This window comes from Vulpes vulpes, chromosome 5 (genome assembly GCF_048418805.1).
Source record: "Vulpes vulpes isolate BD-2025 chromosome 5, VulVul3, whole genome shotgun sequence".
Taxonomy (NCBI): domain Eukaryota; kingdom Metazoa; phylum Chordata; class Mammalia; order Carnivora; family Canidae; genus Vulpes; species Vulpes vulpes.
This window is the reverse complement of record NC_132784.1, coordinates 93,947,327-93,971,315: the sequence shown is the minus strand read 5'-3', so window position 1 is coordinate 93,971,315 and position 23,989 is coordinate 93,947,327. Positions and strand designations below refer to the sequence as shown.

At 48.7% G+C, this 23,989-nt stretch overlaps 1 protein-coding gene across 17 annotated transcripts in view; it reads right to left on the bottom strand.

Moving 5' to 3' along the window:
• SRGAP2 (SLIT-ROBO Rho GTPase activating protein 2) overlaps positions 1–23,989 on the bottom strand; it is a 236,038-nt gene that overhangs the window by 8,137 nt on the left and 203,912 nt on the right. For 3 of the 17 annotated variants that reach the window (XM_025991367.2, XM_072759457.1, XM_025991366.2), the window contains exons 15-21: positions 21,734–21,811; positions 20,683–20,817; positions 18,887–18,992; positions 9,186–9,410; positions 5,545–5,624; positions 3,150–3,330; positions 1,422–1,568 (exon numbers count right to left, since the gene is read on the bottom strand). In XM_025991367.2, coding sequence (XP_025847152.1) covers positions 1,422–1,568; positions 3,150–3,330; positions 5,545–5,624; positions 9,186–9,410; positions 18,887–18,992; positions 20,683–20,817; positions 21,734–21,811 — 952 coding nt within the window. Of the gene's footprint in view, positions 1–262; positions 1,265–1,421; positions 2,347–3,149; positions 3,331–5,544; positions 5,625–9,185; positions 9,411–18,886; positions 18,993–20,682; positions 20,818–21,733; positions 21,812–23,989 lie in introns of those variants that run through there. The other 14 variants (XR_012001783.1, XR_012001779.1, XR_012001784.1 and 11 more) reach the window with 7 other exon arrangements.

Below are 23,989 nucleotides of genomic sequence, written 5' to 3'. Positions count from 1 at the left end.
CTTGTAAATAAAGAAAAAAAATGTGATTAGTCCACAGTTACTTTTTATTAGCTCGCCCTCCCAGCAGGGCATTACGCTGGAGGGAAGGAAATAAAATCCTCATTCTTTTTTACTGGTCTGACTTAAATTATACCTACACTAAGTGAGCTGAATCAGCTACTTTGCTAACTTGAGGGTGAAAGATGGAAGAGAGCCACGTGCCCCAACCACTCCCCCTGCTACCGTCTGGTTGGAAGAAAGCCAAGAGATCTGGGCGACCTGGTGCAGTTTCAAAACAACAAGCATCTTTTATTCTCCTTCCAGTTTCAGTGTCCAGAGGCTACGGTTAACAGGTTTTCAATGTGCAAATCATTTCATTCCTCCAAAGCCAGGGGGGAATAAAAACTGTACATCATCTGCAATCCATATTCATCAGGAACACCCTGGGGCTTGTCATCCCGCTGGCACTGGGCCAAGTTTCAGGGTCTGGCGGAAAGAGGTCGGTAGGCTTTGGGACTTGGTGTCTGGCCCCTTGAGATGAGATTAGTTCTCCAATAACCTGAATGTCTCTAGGGGAGGCAGCAGCACACAGGCGTGGAATCCCTCTAGCCGGCCAGATCGGGTGTGGGTGGAGTTAAAACCCTGGGATGCTGCTCACAGCCACAATGAAAGTTGGGGCCAGAGTTAAGAGCCTGCCGGACAGGAATGGGAATCTGCAAATGGACTTAACAGGGGAGGATGACACAGGGCTAAAGCAACAGGGAAAACACGGACAATTATTTCTACTGGTATGAAAGGGCAGAAGGGAGCTGGCAGTTAGGCAATGATTAAAAAGCTCAGGACAAAGCTTTCGTTGTGGGGTGCTGGTGGTGGGCGGGGGCAGAGTAGTCTCCTTTCCTTGACGGAGTGAATGCCGGACAGGGCAGGAAACAGACACATGGTATCTAAATAAACCCATCCGGGGTCACGTGAGCCTAGTGGAAGACACACAAGATGTTGGATCTTTGGACACACAAGGAAGGACCAGGAAGAAGACATCAAAAACTATTATTTGGGCAGGGATTGGAAAAGAGAAGGCACCTCTGAGAAACAGTATAAAACCAAGTTGCATAAAGTGACCAAAGCTTTGGCCAAGTTTTAGTAGTCAGATGGGGCCAGGGAGGCCCGAGCTGACAGATGCTGCAGAAACCCAGGCTGGGGCACCCTTCCACAGCAGGGCGGCAGCTGGCCGGAGCCTGGGGACCTGCCGATGGGGCCTGTGGAAGCCTCCTCAGCCCTGTCCACCCTGCAGCAGAAGTGAGCACATGCGATGTTAGGCCTGAGGGTGTGTGGGGGAGTGCGGGGAGCCCTACATGCAGCACAGGCTCAGAGAGGGAGGCCGGACGGTGAGGCTGGGTGTCACAAGGCATTCAGGGGAGCAGAAAATGAAAAGCAGAGCTTACTTGTTGATGTTTGCAAGATAAATATCGGCTACATGACCCCCACTGGGACAGCTGGCCCCCGCTCTGGCTGTCACCTTTTCTTCAGGTGGCTCAGAAATGACCTCAATCTCAGACTTGGGGCTGGACCTCTCCACGACACCGTCCTCGCTGGGGGCGAAGGGGCAGGCAGGCAGGGAGGAGGGGGGAAGAACAACAACAACAACACAAAAAGCAGTGTTAAATCGGCAAGATGGCCCCCCGACACACACACACACACACACACACACACACACACACACACACATACACACGCGACCCCCGAGGCAGCGGTGACACCTGGCTGGGCTAGCTCTGCAAACAGACTGTGCCGAAAGCTAAGGGCCTTTGGAGGGTTGTTTAAATAAAAATAAATAATCCCGCTGCGTTCTGTGGGATCCTCAGCGTCGCCGGAGAGCTGAGCTAGGGGGACACCTGGCTTGGAGGCATCTGCCTTCTACCCCACGCAGCTTTCCTGGGGCAGCGGTGCCGGGGCCACCTCCTGGAGAAGGAGGCGGCCGGTCCAGGTTGCGGTTTATCTGCTGAGGTCCCGAGCCTTGCGGGGCAAGGACAGGCTGCTCTGTGCTGGCTCTGGAGATGCCGGCGTTGAGGCAGGACACCGGCACACTCAGTCGTCGAGCATCAAGCCCTGCTTAGAGGGTCCAGGCCGGTCCCGGGTCATTCCACTGCTCTCCCGGCCCCTCTGGCTACTGATGACAAAGAAAGCCCCTTCTCCCCCACAATTCATCTTCTCTCGGTCCTGTAGTGAAGTCATAATGCTAAATTTGGGAGGGTCCTGTCCACGCACAGATGACCACCAGGTTTGCGATGTTATCAACAGAGGGAGGATCTCCCTGCAGAACGAGCCGGGGAGAGGCTGGGAGGGTGCAGACTCATTCAGGATATCAACCTTTAAAAAATAATATTAAGGGAAGGGCTAAAAACAGTGACAGCATCTATTCAGGGGTGGGGCGTCAGGGGCAGGGAGGCAGGGCAAAGGGGCAGGGAGGGTAGGCTTGCTGGGGGGCTGGGAGGGAAGCCCCCCTGCCCTGGAGACTTTGCTTCAAAGAGCTGGAGCCAACGGACAGCCCATCTGGTGAAGTCTCTCTGGGGCCGGTTCCCGGTTCCCTTTACTCCCCGAGGTCCTCTCCCCTTTTCTCCCGTCCTCCCCCACGTCGACCTCATCTTGGTTAAATGACCTGGCTCGTTTCCACAAGGCTGCTTAAACTAGATGTCCTAGAAAAAGCAATGCATCATTTTTTTCTTTTTTTTTTTTTTTTCAAAGCATCACTTTTCGTTTGCAAGTGGAAAAGCGCCCTATCGGTGGCCCAACTGGTTGGGATGAGCATAGGTGTTTAAAAAAAAAAAAAAAAAAGTAAAAGTGTTTTCCCCAGCTTGAGCCTTCCAGAAGGAAATGTAAGTGCTCCAACAATAACTCTTCCTTATCACTCATCAGGTTTAAGTGTGGATGAGCACGAGCACTGGCGAGTTTCCAAAATGACTAGGGGGGAGGTGGGTGGGGGAGCGATTTGCAGGGGGAAGAGGCTAAAAAACAATCCTCCACGGAGTCTTGTGGGGGGCGGGGGTTTTCAAGAACGGTGTTGGCGCCCCCTAGCGGTTGGTCTCCCTCAGCCTCCTGTGGCGCCAGAAATCAAGGCCCCCCTCCCACAGTGCAGCAGGGGCTCACCCAGAGGGGCAGGGGACCCAACGTACGTGTCTTGGACCACGATGTACTGATGGGGAATCAGTCCGTCGATGCCGTTGTGCCGGCCTTCCCACCAGTCATCGGAAGCCCGCTGGTAGAGCAGCAGGGATGCCCCTTTCTTGAAGGACAGTTCTCGGGCTGTCCGGCCCACGTAGTCAAACTTGGCAATGGCCTCGATGGGCTCACACTCTGCGAGGGGCAGAAAAGAAGGAAACACATGTTGTTGGGACCAACAGACTCAGGAAACTGGGCGGAAAAGCCCAATTAGCTGAACTCACCCTGGTGGGAAGATAACCCGGTGTGACAAAGCAGCCACTGCCGATCTATGCTTGAGGCTGGGGATTCCCGTGGAGGCTGGCCATCACTCTGAAAGTGCCTGTGTGCCCCTTCCTGCCTTTCATCAGGCTCTGCCCCCCACTAAAATCTCTCTCTCTGTCATCTTCCTGATGTAGCACACTGAGTCACAATTTTACACATCATCATTAAAAAACAAAACAAAGAATACTTTTTTCTCTCAGCAGTTTCTGTGCAAAAATGAACCACACATGCAGAGTCTCATCTTGCTCGGGTACAGTCAGACTGCCCAACAGGCTGAGCTCCACTCAGGGCAAAGAGTAATTTCTCTGGTGTGTCCACAGCTCTTTACGCCAAACCCTATCACTGAACCTGCCGTGCTGTATTGGTATGCATCGTTTCTTTTCCGATCATAAAATAACTCCATTAATTGCAGAACATTTATTGTATGGTACTTCCAATACAGTAAATTTTATTTATGTTATCCACTCCCCCTAGTAGACCACGAGCTTTTAGTCTCCATAAGGAGAAAATAACTCACCCAATCCCCTTTGCAAGGCGCAAAACATGGAAATCTATTTTGTGGATAATACATGGGAAAACATACATAAAAGTAATTTGAAAACTAAAAGGGGTTTGCAAGTGCAATGTCTTTATTTTTGAGTGTGCTTTCGTCTCCTCCTCTGGGGACAGGAGACAATAGTGCCTTTTTTCATGAAGTTATTAGGAGGAGTCAATAAGCAGAAATTTGTAAAAGCTTTTAGAACAGTGCCCAGCCTATAGTCAGCACTGTGTAGATATTAGCCAGTTTTCTAACTGGTCATCGTTACCATTATCTGTGCTGAGCAGCAGATGGAGGTCACAGAGGAAGAAATAAAGCTCCCAGAAACCTGGAACCTGAGGTTCAAGTTGGATGTTCCGGGTAGGGGACAGGAAGGCTGCCTAGAGGCCAGCCCATGCCCAAATAGCATGACTAGTGAGCCTGCTCCTTAATAGGCAGGGCTGGAGATTTTACTATAAGGAAGCACATCAGAGAAAGCCCATCTAAATATCCCAAATCTCAGTGCTGTATAGCCTTGGGCCTTATCACTTGACCTCTCTGGCCTCTGTTTTCTCAGCTATAAAATAGCTCTATTTCACTAGGGTCTTAGAGATAAGACACACAAAACTTCCAGCAGGGACAAATTTCCCTAGTTCACCTCCTTCCCTCCTGTAACGGGGCAGATTATCATATTGATCCATCTGACTTCAGCATCCAAATAAGCGGCCCTAATTTTTTTTTCTCCTCTAAAAAGCTGGCCTGGGATTGCAGAATTCATAGCAAGGTGGAAAGCGGGGAAAGCTCCACAGACTGTGCCATTTCATTCTCATGCCCAGAAAATTCTGAGGCCCCTTGTCAGCTGCTGAGTCTTCCAAGAGCCCAAGTGGTCCAGAAATGGAGGTGTGGAACTGTTGGAAGGAGGGGAAGCGTGCTGGCTGGACAGACCCTAATAAATCATGGGCGCTGCCGAGGGGCCTGTGGTGACAGCTGTGCATTCCACCTCTCGACGCACACCCGCCAGGCTGCACAGCGCTCGAATGTCTGTACTTTGGAAAGGGTCAATTTTTCCAGTCAGCAGGCATGAAAGTGTGTGGTTTCTACATCCTGAGTCCCACTCCCCTCTGGCTTGCTTCTGTTGGGTTCTTGGCACCTAGCTTCTCTATTCCCCAGGCTTACAGTTTTTTCAAATGAGCTCTCCTTGATTTTGGTCTCCAGCTACCTGGCAGGAGTCCAGGCTGTGAGAGGGGACCAACATCAATGCAAGCAAGACAGGCAGGCAAGACAAGGAGCTAGGAGGTGGGTGAGGGGCATAGGGAATTGAGGCGAGAAGCTTGAAAGGCTCAGAAAGGTCTCTCTCCATCTCTGGTTGAACATAGAGACCATTCTAGTTGGGAAGGTGGGCTGTCTCTCCAAGGAAAGGAAGCAATGAAAATTAGAGACAGGAGAGCCCGCTGCCTGTCTTCAGGGGGCTGCTGAGCAGGAAGGAGCACTGGGAGCAGAGGCTACACTATCCCTCCCTTCCGTTTCACCCCCGGTGGCCCCACTGCCCCAGAAGCAGGGCCCCGTACCATCATCACTCGTGTGGTGTTCTGCAGTCACGTCCTGGGTTGAGTCCTCAGCCGAGGTAGTCTCTCCATGAGGGCTGTCACTGCAACAGAACCAAGAGTCATGGGGACCTCAGCCCTCGCTGACCAAATTCTTGTCTTTTCCTTCAAGCAGCTTCCTTGGAGCAAGGGCTCGAAAACCATCTCCCGCTCCCTACATCCTAATTGCTCACTATAGACAATGCTGATGAAAGACAAGGCTCCCAGGGTTCTCCAGTCTATCTAGCCCCTGCTGAAAAACTGAGACCGCCTGGGACTTAGAATATCCTGAGACAGAGGATCCCTTTGAATCTACAAAATAAGTCTTTTCGAAAATACAGAACAACTCAAATTCTCTGGGGCTGTTTCTCGAGGTGAATAGATCCCTGAACAGAGCACAAGGAAGAGAACACTAACTAGGCCTTGGCATGGGACACAAGAGAGCCTGAAAATCAGCTCCAACACTTGGTAACTGTGTGATCCTGGGCAAGGCAGTGAAACTCAAGCCATAGCCACCTAATCAGTGAATTGAGGATAGTGGTCTGTATGCCTCACAGAGTTGTGTGAGGATTCAGAGACATGACGGACTGGTTAGTAAGTGGCCTTCCTTCCCTTCTTTTTCATTTTGCTTCTGTCTCTAGGCTTTGTGGTTTGGTTTGTGTACGCGTGAGAGAATGGGAGGTAAATCAGAGGGAGAAGAAGAGCCTGCCGTGGGCTGGATCTGCGAGAGGTAGGACATGCAAGCTAGTCAAGTTCTTCAACAGTTCAGAGTCTAAAATCATCCAGGGTTGAGAATGGAAAATGGCCAGGGAAGTTACTAGGAAAGACATTTCTACTCCTGGTCTCCTGGCTTGTGGACATGAGAGTGGATGGGGATGGACACCAGGAAGTTCTGACTTCCTGAGAAACAGACAAAAACAAGGGAGCTTTTCTAGGCAATTCTACGGAAGCATTATCACCTCCTCCATCCACCACCTGGCCTCACGGTTCCTACCTTGGAGCCTATAGCCTATCCCTCCCCTGGGGATGGGTCTTTCACTCTGAAAATCTCCTCAAAGACCAGGGGACCAGTTCAGAAGTCAGTTCCAAGGAGGTTCTCCAGACTCCAGAGAATATCCTGGGAGCACATCAACACGTATTCCTCCTTATCAAAAAACATGGGCACAATTTTTCACTGTTTACTGGGCTGAATAGCCCTCTGCTGAGTTTTATGACCTTTTAGAGCTCCTTGGGGCCCTAAAGGTGGGGTGACAAGGTGGAACCTCAGTTCCCTCCAGAGTTCCAAGTTTACTTACGTGACCATCCACCGAGGCAACAATTTCAAACTTTAGGGAGTCCTGGATAGCTCGTTAAAAGTGGGCTGCCTCACCCCTAGACTTTCTAATTCTCAAGGGCTGGGCGGAGCTAGAGTGTATGTGTTCCTAGCCAGTCCTGTGTTACGTAGGTGCTGTTGGTCCAAGGACTCCACTTGGAAAACTCCTGCTCTAACATAAAGGCAAAATGATGCTTCTCTAAGGCCAATTCTAGCGATAGACTCCTAGGCTGTCCCACAGCCACACCTCAGCAACACCTCAGCCCATCGATGCCTGTGGTCTGAGGAAGCCCAACCGGCCCAACAGCAGGCAGCCCTAGGAAACTGAATTTTTGCATCAGGGCTTGGGAAGCATGGTGGGATGGGCCTCTCTTCTCCACAGCGGCAGGGAGGCCAAGCAGCTAGGAGCTCCCTCTTCCTAGCCATCCTCCAGGATTCTCAGGCTCTAGCATCCCCTGTGCCACCCCCTCCCCTCCTCCTTCATCTATCTTATCTCCTGCTTCACTGGCACTTCTCTTCCCGAAGAAGAGAGGCTGGGAGCCTTCAGTGTGGGTATGAGTCCAGCAGTCAGACGGTCCTTCTTACCCAAGGTCACCTACTCTTGATCCCTGGGTGCTTCTGGCTTCCCACCCAGTCTGTGGTAGTAACATTCCCTGACTAATCTTGTGGTTTTTCCTGAGGCTGCTAATAAATTTCGGATGCAGAACAAACAGCAGCGGGGGTGAGGGGGGTGGAGATGCTTTGGCAAGAACTGGCAGAAGGTGCCCCCGTCTCTGCCCCTGCCAGCCACCCCGACGACGACTCTGGGGGACCAGGGCCATGGGGGGCTCTGTGTCCTGGGATCGGTCCAGAGATGTCTGAGAAGTGAGGAAACGCTTTGGAAGGAACATAAAGCAGGCACTGGGAACCCTAGTCCACAGCTTCTTAACCCACAAGCGAGAGAGAAACCAACTCTCCCAGTCATGTGCACAAGGACAGCTCCCTGGAGCTCCTCAGCTCGCAGGCTGAGACCTGAACAACTTCCCCCATCCCCACCAACCATCTGGCAGTGACAAAAAGCTTTCTCTCCGAGCTGGCAAGCATAGGTTTCTCCAGCCTCTGGGATCCGCAGGACAGCAGTCAAGATCCAACCCAGGGGTGTCCGTGGTAGTTTTAGATGCACAGACAAACAAATATCACAGTCTCCACTCCTCAGGCAAGAGGTTCCTTCTGTGGCCATCAGGGAGAGGCATGGACTCACTGGCCTCTAATTAAGTAGATACCTCTGCTGTCCTCCCCTACCTTAGTGGATAGCAATGGGGCTGCTGAACTGGTTCCAGATGTTGAGTTCAGATGGAATCCGATTTGGGCTGGCTGAGGCTTTCAGCCCAGGCTGAAGCACCACTCGAGGGGGAAGATGGGCTAACAGGCATGTGGGGTGGGGGTGGCGGAGGTAAGGGACATTAGGGGGTAAAAGAGAGAGGTAGTGTTTGACGGGAAGATGACACTGTAAGTGGTACCCTGGGGTGTCGTGAGGGGTCCTGGATGGTGTCCTGTACTAAGACCCTTTGGGGTTGGAATCCCCACCACTATGATGGCCTAGGATCGTCACCGGCCTCTCTAGGTTACAGTGTTGCATCTGCAACATGGAAATAGTCATTTGTCAATTGTCTAACAGAGGGTCTAGTAAAGATGTGCCCTAGGGATTCCTTTTATACTTCTGTTCCCAGGCTAGGTCACGAAAGACCTTGCCCGGTAGGATTGCAACTCGCTTTAGGATGGAAGTATGCGTACCCCGCTGAAAACGGAGCTTACCCCCTTTTTTCTTCACAAATCTCTGTGATCACTCTCAATTATCAGTGTACAAACCCACACTGAGGAAATTATGCCTCATGTCTACACTCTTCACAAGAGGAAAGAAATTCTTATTTCTGGGATCCAGGCTTGTATCTCTTACAGGGCACACCACAGAGCAGGACCCTGACAGACACTGTTCACTGACAAACGGCTGTTCTAAATACAACTTTCTACATTTTCCTTTCCTGGAGATTATTAATATTCCTATTATTGTTGTCATTATTTTCCAGAATGTTCCTCACCACTAAAAACTCATAAAAAAAAAAACCTCAGGGAGGTGGCACAAAGTGGCACTCTGTAGGTCAGGCCGAGGTGGGGGTACTGCCAGCACCACCCCCAGATCCTGGCAGCTTGTATTGCCTGGGAGTGGGAGGCTGAGAGGATCTGGGTGTTTCCCTCGGGTCTCGCTTGGCCATCTGGCCGCCACACCGGTGTGTACTGGGGATGCCCTCCCCCTCTCCAGCCCAGAGCCCCCTACCAGTAGTCCTCTGTGCTTCCTCCTCTGCTGTAGATGGGGCCCTCCAGCTCCCTGGGGGTTGGGAAGATGTTCTCATGCTGGATGATGGTGGTTTTGATCAGCTCGTTCACGTGGGCTTGGCAGGACACCTGGTCGTGGCCCTCAGGCACCGACATCAGTGAGGGCCCGAAGCAGATGGCGAGGTTGTAGGGGTCCATCATGTTCTCTTCACTGAACTGTGATAAACTGGACGAGAAGGGAAGAGGGCAAGCTGGAGAGCACTCGCATGAATGCCCAGAAAACACAATCGTGAGAGGCACTGCCAAGAACAAGAGCACAAGTTCCACAAACTGCCACCTGCTTTTCTGGGCCTCAGAGCCCTTCTAGAAAGTCTGGGTGGAGAAGAGAATGACCACCAGGTTGGTCACTCAGGAGCAAGCTCTCTCTTGTCAGCTCCCCATTCAAATTCTACTCGCCACCTCATGGTCAGCCCTGCTCCATACCTTCTCCGCCAGATCTCCCCTGACTTGAGAACACATTACTTTGAGGGCTGAGACGGCTCCCACACACCAACCCACTAAGCTGCCAGAGCAGATGGACACCCTCAGGCTGTCCTCATAATAATATGGTCAGAAGACACAGGCATTGTGCATTGTGCACCTTCTTGCAGAGCAAAATAATCAAATTACTAGGGATATTCCATTCTAAGCTCTAGACTTATTAAAAAAAATTGCCAACCAATTAGCTTTTGCAGTCCATCAAGCAAGTGAATCTCTTTCTGGAACAGCTAATGTAATTGTTTTTCATTTTCATAAAATCCTCTATTATTACAATCAAGATTTATTCAGGAAAAGGTCAGCATGCTGCTCGGTTTCTGCACAGGTTTCCTCTGGATGCAATCTGACTTTGTTATTGGATATTTATCCTGGGAACTCCCCACTTTCAGCCAGCAGCTGCTCTGGCCACACCCCCAACCTTGGTCAAGGACCCCAGCCTTCAGTGAGCCACTAGGCCTCATTAGCCCCCACCAGTCTGTTTGTCGGGGCTGAAGGCTCGGCCAGCTCTGGATGTCTGCCCCCAGACCCCAGCCCTAGGCTGCAGAGCAGGGAGCTCTCCTAAGGCGTTCTGCCTCCCTCATGAGCATTAGCAAGAGGTTCCCAGCACCTGATTCAGACAGATCTGAGGAGAAACCAAAGCCCTCTGATGCTGAACTAGAGGCCTGAGACCCAGCTGTCTTCATCAGAGTAGGTATTCTTCAGAACTGGACAGAGTTAATTTCTAGTGTATTCCACACCCAGACTCAAATGACCAAGCTGGGCTCTCTCTAACCCAATGGTTCTCTCCTCTACTCAGATTCGCGTATGTCCCCTGTCCACATTGGAGAAGCAGTACCATGGATGTGAACAGCTGTCACAGGGAGAAAACTGTCATGGTTGAGAATCATTCTTCTCAAGGACCTAGTCAAATGCAAGGAGGCCAGTGATGGGTGAGGCTATGGATCTTAGTGCTTGGACTGCTTCTCAGAGGGTCTTAAAGTTTGAATTTTACAAACTTTAAGTTTGTAAACTGGTTCCTGAGTTAAAAGAGAGCCGAGATTTAGAAAAGACTGGGAGAAGTTTCCAAGTCTACTTCTTGGTCAAGCAAACATTGGAGACGGGAGAGATAATTATTGTGGTAACCCCAGCAGGGATAAGGAGGAGGAAGGTCCTGGTTCTTTGGCGCAATCCAACAATATTTGGGAGCATGGATGAAAACCAGGCATTTCTAGGAAGGCTGGCAGTCAGAGGGAAACAAAATATAGTTTTGAGAGTCCCAGTCAAAGGCCCATGAAAGATGGGCAACTTTGACAAGCTTCCTAAGGGAAGGGCTGTCTGATTCATAGGTGGCTGCAATGACCAGGGGCTTGAGGAGGCCACATCTTCATGGACTGGGGTCTCATGAACCAGTGCCATTTCTTACTCCCACTAAAATATAAACTGGCATTCTTCTCTCTCTTCCAATCTACAATGGGAACATCTAGGTTGAGGGATTAAAGCTGTGGTTCTGAACTATTTAGGGGTCACAGCCTCCTTCAAGAATTTGACAAAAACTAGAGATTCTCTCCCAGAAAAATTCATACAAGTACACGTACAGATACATATCATTTTATATACAATATAATGGTGCTAATAATCCATGAAGGCCCTGAATTCTGTATCCAGTATAAGAACTCAAATTTTGGATTTTTATTTTTAAAGAAATAACCAAAACAGGTAACACTGGTAACAGGTCCCTCTTTAAAATTGTTTTGGGGGGATCCCTGGGTGGCGCAGTGGTTTGGCGCTTGCCTTTGGCCCAGGGCGCGATCCTGGAGACCCGGGATCGAATCCCACATCAGGCTCCCGGTGCATGGAGCCTGCTTCTCCCTCTGCCTATGTCTCTGCCTCTCTCTCTCTCTCTCTCTCTGTGACTATCATAAATAAATAAAAAAATAAATAAAAAAAAATAAAATTGTTTTGGTGTTGACTTGTACAATGTCATCTCTTCTAAGAATTGTACTATATTTCTATAGCTTCTATCTATAATATTAGCAAATTCTTCTAATTGAGTCAAACTCATTTTTTGTGTATCTTAACGAAGTTCAGTATAGTGATTGGGAACACAGGTTTGGGGAGGAATGAGAAAATCAGGATTGGTGTGGGAAACTTGTTTTTTTATCATGCACTCTTCTGGACTTTTTACCTTTTAATGATGTGCATTTGTCTCTTCGATTAAATTAAAAAAGAAAAACAAAGCATCTGAGAGTCAATTAGACCTGGTTTTGAATCCTGGCCCCATAACGTACCAGTTCCAGGATAGTATTCTAGTTTCTAAATCTCTTCCTTGTAAGAGATTTATTTAGTACCTCCTTTGTGGGGCTGCTGTAAAGCTTAAATGAGGTATTATATGCAAAGCTCTGAGCACTGTGCCTGGCACATAGGTGGAGGGTGGTGCTTAATCCATATTTTCTGTAATTATAATATCTGATTTGCTTCTTGATAAAGGACCCTCAATTCTAGTCAGGGGATGGGAAGCAGGGCTGCCAACATTTGCCAGCAATTGATTTATAGAAGTCCAGCCACTTTCTTCTGACAGACATCATCAAGCCCAGGACTCTAGATCCCCAAATCGAAACTTTAAATCCTCAGGGAGAACGCTAAGCTTTGGACAGACTGTTTTAAATACATGACATTTCACTTAAAAACCTTCAGCTTCAGAGGCCCCAGGGTTTGATTTGGCAACAATCAACAGACTTTGGATAAGAAATGAATGCATCAGGGTTGATTTTAGGTCTGAAAGGGATGAAGAGAAATTGTCTTATTCACCATGGCCCCAGGCAAATCGTGGGGCTGAGAATCCATCAGGACTTTAAAAGCTTTTCCAATAGGAGACACTACAGATGTCCCTCTATAAATCCATGACTTAACGGGCTTCCCCAACTTCCCCAAAAGCTCTCTAAGAGATAAGAAGTCAAATGTAATTCTGGCTGATTTTTTCTGATGGTCCTTCAAAGGCATCCTGTCATTCCCCTTACCTCTAAGGCCGCGTGTCAGCATCCTCGTGCTCCCCGCATCTATCACAGGACTTGCTTCTGGGCCCTCGTGTTCTGCCTTCCTTTCCCTGCAGTGAACTCCATCCTCTTTCTCCAGCCAGAATATTAGTCCAGCAATTTCCCTTGCATCACTAGCTTTTCCTCTCCACTGGGTCATCCCCACCCGCATACCGACATGCAGTAATACTGGCCACCTGAAAAAAATACCCTCAACCTCACATCCATGTCAAAATACTGTCCCATTTCTTTCTCTTCATGATGAGACTATTTGGGAGTTGTCCATACCTGTTGTCTGATTCTCTGATTCATCTCCACCCCTGTGTTATGGACTGAATTGTGCCCCTTCCGCCCCAAATTCCTGTGTTGAAACTCTCCCCCCAACTCCTGTGGGACTGTATTTGGAGAAAGGACCTTTAAGGAGATAGATAATTAAGGTTAAATGAGGTCATAAGGGTGGGGGCCTAACCCAACAGGACTACTGTCCTTATAGGAAGAGGAAGAGACCCCAGAGCTCTCCCTGTGTGTGCACAGAGGAAAGCCTCGGGAGGACGCAGAGTGAAGATGGCCATCCACGAGCCAAGGAAAGACTCCCCACCAGAAACCAGCCCTGCTGCACCTTGATCTTGGCCTTTTAGACTCTCGAACCACGAGAAAATGCATTTCTGTTGTTGAAGTCACCTAGTCTGTGGTATTTTGCTATGGCAGCCAGAACAGACTAATACAACTTCTCTCTTCTCCCCTCCCCCTCTTTATTGTGGTAAAATATATATACTGTAAAACTGACCATTTTCACCATTTTAAAGTGTACAATTCAGTGCCATTTAGCATATTCACAACATTGTGTAACCATCACCATTGCCTAGTGCCCCACCACCTGAAAGGAAACTCCAGATCCATTAGCAGCCACCCCCCACCCCCATGCTCCCCGGCCTCCAGCCCTGGCTTTGCCAATCTCCCATCACCAGTAATTTGTCCACTCCGGACACTGTGGATAAACGGACTCACAACCATGTGGGCTTCTGGGACTGGCTCCTTTCCTCAGCAGGATGTCTGCAAGATGCATCCGTGTTGCAGTATGCCTCTGTACCCCATTACTGCTTACGGCTGAACACATCCCGCTGCATGGACCCCCACATTCTGTTCACCCCTTGGTGGTACCCCTTCTCTCCTAAACCTACAGCATCAGGGTCTGGCCCCTTCCACTCCATCAGGACAATACTCCTCAGGGTCACTGGTGTTTTCCCTGCTGTGAACACAATTCTTAGCCCTTTTCTTAGCTGACCTGTCATCACCTTTAACTCTGATTTCATGACCTCCTCCCAACATTTCTCTACATGGCTTCTGAGGCACCATCATCTCCAGGTTTTCCTCCTACTTTAAGTCCTGCTGTCACCTGCTCAGTGAGGTGTCTGCTGACTGCCATATATTAAAGGGTGAGCTCTCAGGGCACCTGGGTGGCTCAGTGATTGAGCGTCTGCCTTTGGCTTGGGTCATGATCCCAGGGCCCTGGAATCAAGTTCCATATTAGGCTCTCTGCGGGAAAAGCAAACTCTCACCCTGATCCCTGGTACTCTATGGTTCCCTGGCCTGCTTTGTCTTTCCCTAGAGTGCTTTTTCTCTGATACAGGATATGTGTACTTATTAGTTTGATCTTGTCTCCTTCGTATAGAACATAAACTCCAAAGGGACACCATGAGATATCTGGACTGCTTGGTGTACTCTGAGATGGCCAGCTCCTAAAACAGGGCCTGGCACACAGAAAATGCTTCATAAACACATTTGCAATAAGTGCATAAATAAGTATATGAGCAGCTCTGGATCTCCAAGTCAAGCCAACCACAACTCTACTTGTCCATCTGCATGGGGAAGCCAAAACACCCCTTGTGAAGTCAGAAGAACAGTCCAGACAGAGCTTTCCAAACTAGGAGGCCCCTGGAGATTGTTGAGATTACGAGGAAGACTCCACTTTTGTAGAGCCACTGGGGGCACCTCAATCACAGGAAAAAAAGCAGCCCTGATTCACGCCTTCGTGCAGTGTTTGAGGACCTCTTTTTATTTTTTAAAGATTTTATTTATTCATTCATGAGAGATAGAGAGAGAGAGAAGCAGAGACCCAGGCAGAGGGAGGAGCAGGCTCCATGCAGGGAGCCCGATGCAGGACTTGATCGGGGGGCTCCAGGATCATGCCCTGAGCCGAAGGCAGGTGCTAAACCACTGAGCCACCCAGGGATCCCCTCTTTTTATTTTTTTTTTAGAGCAATGCTTCTCAAACTTTCATATGCATGAGACTCGTCAGGGGACCTTGTTAAGATATAGAGTCTGATTCATAAGTCTTTGGGGGAGGAGGGGCTGAGATTCCGTACTTCAAACAATATCCCAAATGATGCTGATGAAGCTGCTCTGTGGACCTCACTTGATGATCAAGAGCCTAGAAGACAATATTGTTTGATATGTGGAGAAAGCAGGTTTCAAAAGGCAAGCAGCAGAGTCAGCCGTGGACAGAGGAGCTACCGACGCTTTGTTGGGGGGCAAACACTCACTGGGTAGCACACAGGCTGTGGTAGGCAGCCTCTGAAATGAACCTCACGGCCCCTGCCTCCTGGTATTCACACCTGGTGTAACGTTCTCCCTTTGAGTGTGGACTTGATTCAGTGATTCACTTATAGTAAATGGAAAATGGCAGTTGGCATGGGATGTCACTTCTGAGACTAGGTTATCAAGGACTCTCTTGGGTGTTCTCACTCATGGGCTAGGAGGGAAGCCGGCTGCTGTTCTTTTGTTGTGAGCAGCTCTACGATGAGGCCCACATGGTGAAGACCTGACGAAGGCCTCTGGCCAACAGTCGGCCAGCTAGGAAGATCCTTAGTCCAGCAACCTGCAAGGAACTGATTCCTGCCAATACCACACAAGTGAGCTTGGAAAGCAGATCCTCCTCATTAGGGCTGACTACAGCACTGCCCCTAACACCCTCACTGCCACCCCAAGATAGCTAGAGCCAGAGACCCCCCTGCTGTACTGCACCTACACTATTCATTCCTGACCCACAGAAACTATGATATAGTAATTCATGCTTTTGGGGTTTGTTTGTTTTTCTAAAGATTTCATTTATTTATTTGAGAGAGACAGAGAGAGAGAATGTGAGTAGAGAGAGGGAGAAGCAGACACCCTGCTGAGCATGGAGCCTGACTCAGGGCTCTATCCTAGGGCCCTGAAGTCATGACCCAACCTGAAGGCAGACACTTAACCAACTGAGCCACCCAGGTGATCCTTAATGGCTTTTTTTTTTTTTTAAGATTTTATTTATTTATTCATGACAGACATAGAGAGAGAGGGGCAGAGACACAAGCAGAGGGAGAAGCAGGCTTCATGCCGGGAGCCCGACGTGGGACTCAATTTGGGGACTCCGGAATCACGTCCCAGGCCAAAGGCAGGTGCTAAACCACAGAGCCACCCAGGGATCCCTGCTTTTTGTTTTAAGTTGCTAAACTTTAGGATAATTTGTTACATATTAGTTTTTTGGCTCCTTGAGATTAAGGATGTGTACAACCCAAGAGAAAGACCATAGCCAGAAATAAAGTATACACCCCCCAGGACACAACAAATGAGAGCAGTCCCGAAATCTGGGCCCAGCAGAGTCTCTCTCAGGAGCTGTCAACTGTTGCCACATCTGTTGGTAAGTGTACACTTAGGACGAGTCATCTTCCCACAGATGTGGTATTCTCTATCACCGGTGTCCTCAATTCCATTTATTGTTTTAGGAGACACTGCAGTTCTTAAGGCTGCATTTTCCCCCAAAATACTTTGATGAGCATATATATCATTTTTTAACCAGACGAAAAAGCAAAACAAAACAAAAGTAATTGTTGAATTGGCGTAATTCCCACATTTCTTATAATAGTGGCCACCATCTCCAGCTCTGCATGATGCTCACTCTATTGTTCCTCCTCTCCCACGAGTTCCCCGCCACCTTCACTTAGCAGGAAGACAATGTAGGAAGACAATGCAAAGAACGAGGCCACTGTGCTTATAAACAGGCCCATGCCCAGGATCAGCCTGCTCCCCCACCTTTTTATCCACCACCGTCATGCTCTTGGCCTGGGGGAGCACACCAGGCTTCCTTTGAGGGCAGGTGTCTTATCAGGGAAGGGAAGACAAGGACTGGTGGCCCCAAAGGGCTGAACGGGTCCAGAGTCATTGCAGAATTTCTATTTTTATCAGCCCCAAATGCATAGCATATGAACACCCTATGTGAGTCACGAGGGGTTCTGAACTCAGGCAAAGTTGTGGTGCTTAGTCAGGGCTTGGCTGATGGAAGGAGCAGACACAACCATGAGGAGGAGGCAGGCTGCAGAGCCAGGACACTCTGTTGCTCTGCATGGTGAGCAGCAAGGCTGAAGGATGGTGTGGGTGCCCCAGCAAGGTCTCCAGAGGGGCTGCTAACCTAGGTGCCTAGAGGGCCAGGCTGACCATGAACTCATAAGCAAGCTGAAGCTCACGAGATGGCCACGAAATCTGTTTTCCTGTGAAGTAAAGACCAAACTGACTAAGAAGACAAAGAAATTTGTGTTAGCTAGGGTCTCTATTTTCTCTTTTGATAGAATCATTGAGCTAGCAAAATGTTTCTCTACTAGAGGAAAACCCAGGAAGCAAGAGTGATGATCAAAGGCAGCTAAACTCAGCCTTGGTATAGGGAGTATCTGGGAGGGCCCGTCTCATCTGGCAGCAGTCCTTCCTCCACAGGGAACCACCATCTTGCAGAATGCATGCCCATCATTGCCAGGCCTGATAGTGTTTTCAAGAGGAGCTGGAAATCTACATATTTTTAAGTAAAATCCTCTCATATTTAAATGTTTTAATGTTTTCAAGCCACAGCAGACTGGAAGGAAACACATCTATGGGCCTCAGCTGGCCCTCACGTTGCTCTCAGTTGTTGAGGGAGCCTCAGCAGGGAAAGCAACGTGAAGACAGAGGTGCCCATGGGGTAAGCTCCACAAGTCCTTGCTTGTTGCCTCTGCTAGCCTATGGGGACCCAGCGCCTGCCCTAGGCAAGAACACACTGCTCAGATGGGAAGCCATGCTCCATTCAAGCACTGGGCCCCTTTAGCCCTCAGACCTCTTCTCTAGCTACCTTCACTCCCTAGGTAACCAGCTAAAATATCAGGACATGGTGACTCCAGACTCATATCTACTCTGGGTTTCTCCCGAGTATCAGGCTCCTATGTCCCATTGCCCACACAGAACCTCCCCTTGGAGGCCTAACAGGCATCTCAAATGGACATGGCTGAGTTGGTGTCTCAATTCTATCTTCCATACCTTGCCTTCCTCAACTCCACAATGGAGTCACTAGTTCCTTGTTGCTCATGCCAAACATTCAGAACTTCTCTCTTTCCTCACACTATATCGTCCCCATTAGGAAGTCCTGTCAACGCTAACACTATGCTTGAAATGGAATCCCAACCCGGTCCCACCTCATCACCCTCCCTCATGACCCACACCCACCACCCTGTCTGAGTCCCTAGTGCCCATGGCTGAGACCTCACATTAACCTCTGCCTAGGTGTCCCTGCTTCTCTTCACAGACTCGATGGTAACTACTCAGAGCTGTCAGTGGGCTTAAAAAATAGAGAGATCAGATCTTATCACTCTTTTGCTTAAAAGCTTCCAGTGGCTTCCCAAATCCAAATCCATTATGACCATGACTCTCAGGGCCTGACAGCCTTGAACATCCCTTGTGAACATCACTCTATTTAGGCTGCTGCCCTCACACGGTCTCCTCAGAGAGGCCTTTACTGAGCAGCTTTCTATAGCGGCTCTCCCTCTTTCATTCCTGCCCCCATTCAGATCCCATTCAGCACTCTACTTCTTAACTTACGCTGCTTCTTCTTCTTCTTCTTCTTTTTTTTAATCTAAGCACTTATTTCCATCTGACATATCTGTTATCTGTCTGTCCCTACCCTGGAATGTGAGTTAAATGGTATAGGGCTCTTGTCTCTAATTTTTCATCTATTCTTACAGCCTACAGTTGTGCCCAGCACCCTGTCGGTGCTCCACAAATATCTACTGGGCTGGATGAACTGACATAGCTCTATATGTAGGCATCCAAGGGCTGAAGCCAACACCTGATCCAATTGCTCACTGGGAAGTCTACTCACTGATGGAGGAAGGCAAAGAGGTATCTCATGATAATCAGAGTGGTTTTGGGCAGGACGAGGAGGACTTTCCGGATGTGCAGAGCTCTCTCCTGCAGGTTGTCCATTGCTGAAAGAAGAAAGCCAAGCGTTATCCTTCACCACAACTGAGATCCGCAGGAGTAATGGTCAGGAGACCCTTCCTATCAGCAGGTGCTACACAGACAGCGGCCGGGTCAAGTCCACACAGCATGGGTGCACTATGCGAGAAGATCCATCTCGGTGGCTCCTTGGGGCAGGACTGCTGCCATAGGGCACATGCTGGGCTCCAGGTGCTTAGTGATGCAAGACTTAAGGACTATGCTCTTTGGGTTCAGAAAGGGTTGGAGATGTTCTCCAAGCACCTACCACTCTCTTATTAAAACAACCTCCAAAAACCTACTATGGCAGACAGCTCAACATCCAGCTTTGGAGGATCTACATGTGGGGTGGGAGACAGGCGGTGTGGGTCCTGTCCTGCTCGCTCTACACATGCATCACCTCATCCTCTGGACAGGTCTGGCTTATCTTCCCCCTCTCTTATCTGCAGTGGGGTTGAGCAGAACGTGGCCAGAGGCAAGAGATGGCAGATCCTTGCATAAGTTGTAATATCTGGGGAGGAGACCCAAGGATTCCTGTCCCTTGTGCTTTGGACAGATCAATTACAGGTAAGGCTGGTGGCCTCCATCGTGGCCAGCCTCCCTACTACAGTGTGCCATGTGGACACTGTCATATTCTATGAGTGCCGTTCTATGAAAAAGAAGTGGAAAGCAGTGGGTGAGGCCTGTCTCAAGGAGAAAACTGGGCAGCCAAGGTTTCTTGAACTTTCTTGGTAGCCCCAGCGACCAGCACTGCCTTCTCCAGCCTCTGGAGCCACCGTTCCATTGGGGCTATTCCCAGGATGACCTGGTATTAATCTACATTTCCATAGAAAACAAAAGAGAAGGTGTTTCAGGATAATGAGCTGAACTAAATGGCCTTAGCTTTTCAAGCCCCAAATTTGAGAGTAAGGGGCAGGAACCTATGAAAAGGATAAAGTAGAGACTATCTCTTTCTAGGAAAACATCATATTGTTACATTTAAATGTGCAGAGGGCTTTTCTTCCTAAAAGAACCCATATTGACACATCTAGAAGGTAAGCCACACCATGTTTAAAGCAACAAGCAGGGGCACCTGAGGGACTCACTTGGTTCAGTGTCTGATTCTTGATTTTGGCTCAGGGCATGACCTTAGGGTCATGGGATCCAGCCCCGCATTGCGCTCTATGCTGGGTATGGAGCCTGCTTAATTAAGATTCTCTCCCCCTCTCCCTCTGTACCCCCTATTTAAAATCAATCAATCAATCTTATGAAAAATCAATTCTAATCTTAATTATAAAAAAAATAAAGCAATGAGCAAAAAATATTTCCCCTTTATATCATAAAAAGCACAGGCACTAATGTATGAGCTTCCAAGAACTGAAAAAGACTGTGCCTTATATATGAATAGAAACATATTTTATTGAAGAAAAATAAAGCCCAGCAAAGCAAGGAGTTTAAGGCAAATCAGAAAGATGACTTGTGGTCCTAGCCTCTCACTGAAAAGATCCTCCCTCCCTCCCTACCAGGGGCTGAAGGACTGAAGACAAGGAGGAGAAACTTCACTGAGGAAAATGAAAAAGAAAAAAAAAAAAAAACATTATTGAAAAGCTTATGGGAGAAAAAAGACCCCATGGAAATTTCTTGTCTGTTGAGACAAGGTGTTCTTGCTTAGAAGCCAGTCTGAGGCCAGGATGTACTTACTGACGCAGGCCATGAGGTCATGGAAGATGTCCTTGGGGAAGAGAGGGTGTTCCAGCCCCCGGAAGTAAAGCTTCAGGACACCGGCAATGGAGTCCATGTCATGGTCATTCTGGTCCCCAGCCAGGGGGTCCTCTCCTGAGGATAAGCAGCCCCCAAAAAAGGAAAGAGAGAACAAGGGAGATAAAAACACATAGGATGGAGCAGAAGTGGTAGGGCAGGAGTGAGCTGAGTCCTCCTGAGTCTGTCAGTTCACTGCCCAGCATGGTGGCCATGAGTAGGGCAGACCTGAGACTAGACTAAAGCAAAGACTGCTTAGGCTCAGGGGCCCTAAGGCTAGAGGAGGGCAACAAGGGTCCATTAGGATAAATTCACTTCTGCCAAATGAGCTCAGGGACATTCCCTATGGGTTGGGGTAGGAGACTGCAACTGGCCCTCTCACAAGAATTATGAAGCCAGGCTGGGACTGAGTCCCTAGGGAAGGAAAATGAGGCCAAGGAGGCTAGTCCCTCTGACTGGCTCTCACCCCTCCTAGCTTGCAACAAAGGACACCTACTTACAGGAGAACAATCACGGTGGAGCTCCCTATGGAAAATTTCATATCAGATGTAATTAGATTTAATGATAGGACCAACCTCAAATTGAAACTATATATATCCATTACAGTGACGGAAATTGCCAAAGCTTGCCCATTACCTTAATAGCCCACAAGATAATAAATGGGCTACGATGAACAGGCGCATTAGCCTTGATATTAACTGCCACTGAGGGTTCTGGATGAAGCCATAAACCGCCCAGATATCATAGTTAACTTCTTGGGTTTCGACAGATCATCCGCAGGAGAGAGGCAGGATGAATGGGGCTAACGAAGGAGGCTGGGATGTGCCCTGGCACCTCCCTGTACATCTTGAGGAAGACTGTCTACAAGAGAGTAGGTGTCAGGCTGAACAAGTGGCTTGGTAACCTCTGGGTACTTCTCTGGGGAGGATGGATGAAGCCAATACCCCAGGAGCCTGGCACACATTTGGTCTCATCTTTAAGCCTGTTTCCTTACCTCTCTCAAAGGCGTTTTTGATGTCATTCACCTCCACCTGGGATCCCGACACCCGGAAGATTCCTTCATGCTGTAGTCCTAGAAAGACAGGGAAAAGTGATCAAGGAGAAGAAACAAAGTCATAAGCACAGCTCCAAGCTTAGCTGACTGTCTATGTCCTCCATTTGTGTGCATTTAAGTACCGTCTCTCTTCTTCAGGCCAAACAAGAAAGCATGTGCAGGGATGCTGGAGAAGTCACCAGAACAGATATAAGGCATAAAGGAAGCACTGAGTCAAAGATTTAAGGGGATAGATGTCTATACCCGGCTCCATGTCTGATTCTGAGGGAGACTTAGAAGCAGTTTCCTTCCCCTGCCTTTGCCTCTCTGTTCCCATCTGCAAAGCGATGTGAGGTGACCCCTGGCACTTATCACCCAGGGCCAGGAATGGGAACTAGGGGTATGGCAAGCAGGCCACTAGACACCACTAGAGGAGTTTTATAAGGTCTGAGATACAATGATTGCTTTGGCTGTTCAAATACTATTTGGCTCTTCTAGTGCACGACGTTTTGAATACTTAGGAAAGAGAGAGGACAGGAAAAGGCAAGTGATCACAGTCAATAGCCAGTGCTGCTAGACACCGTGCTAGCTGCTGGTTCTTGACTGTGGCTTGACTCCCAAGACAAATGTGCATGGATGCTGTGGTAGGATGATGGGTGTGAAAATCTGGTCTAGAAACAATTATAAAAAAATAATGCATGTGCAGTGATTGCCGCTAAGAAATGCTTTCATAGAAATAAATCAGCTGGTTCTTACAACAGCCACTAAGGTAAGGGTCACCAGCATGCCCATCTTCCAGATGAAGGAAGTGATGATGAGCAGCCTTAGGTTATATAGGTGATAAAAACCAGAGTCAGGAGGCCATCCAGCTGCAATTGCGTACTCCTCAACACCAGGCTGGTGGGGCCCACCAGAGGCAAAGGACAGAGAGGGCAGGAACTCGCTCGGTAGTCTGAACACAGATGTGGCTCACAACCCCACACATGTAGCTGCAGAGGTGGTAAGAGATCTAGTGCTAGCCCCTGGGGTCAGACTGAACTGACATCTGTAATCATATCAGGCTTGCCAGCCCTTCTCAGGAGCCCTGTGTCTCCATCTTGGGCATCTTGTCCAACTTCCTCTGTAACAGCATGATTCATCAAAAACTTGGACATATCAGGGAAATCTCAAACAAATTTCTTTTTAAGAAAACAAAATAGAACTGCCTACTGTTCTTGGGCTATCCTCTCGGTGAGGGGTGACTGGATTCTCTCAGTTAGACCTTTAAAGGTAAATAAATCATGCAGGCCAGGGCTACAATCTTGAATCCAATTGAAGTAATATTAAGAAGGAAGCAGGGGGAATTTAATTACCTGGCTTGTAATAGGACTTAAGTTGTCTGCTCCTCTAAGGGAATCTCCAGAATATTCCTCAGAGAATGGCAGGCAATGTTAAAACCCCATTAGTACCAATGTAATAATACCATATTAGTTACCAATGGGATATAACAGCCAAATAATGTCATTTAAACACAGAATGTAGAACAGCAAGTGTTCTGACAGAAACAACCACGTACCCTGTGACTTGTCAAAAACACAGTATAGGAGAAGGAAATGTCCCCTTGGGGACCAGGCTACTCAGTGCTCTAGATGAAGCCAACAGTTTGCTGAGAGAGGATCACTGAGGTCCTTTTCAGTAGATTAGACCATCAATGAAAAGCCACCTTGGACACCTGGGTGGCTTAGTGGTTGAGCGTCCACCTTCTGCTTAGGTAGTGATCCCGGAGTCCCGGGATTGAGTCCCACGCTGGGCTCCCTGCAGGGAGCCTGCTTCTCCCTCTGCCTATGTCTCTGACTCTCTCTCTGTGTCTCTCATGAATAAATAAAATCTTGAAAAAAGAAAAAAAGAAAAGCCACCTTGGCCCAGGGGCCCAGAACATGAAGAAATCAGAGGACAGTTAACAGGAAGTCAGGCAGCAGGCCTGAGACACACTAAGACTTACCCTTCGGCCTGGTTCCCATTTCCCTTTAAAACCTGTGTTTTTGAAGGATCACTACGCGTTCTTCCTCAACAGACAGAATCCTTAAGAGTGTCTATTTAATCTAAGGACTCTGGGAGTAGAGACACGGATAAATGGTTGGGTTCCAGAAGTAAAGGGGAAAGAGCAGTAGGCTTTTCATTAGAATGCAGGGCAGGCCTCACATGGCTAACCTGACACATTGTGACCTTTTTCATTTG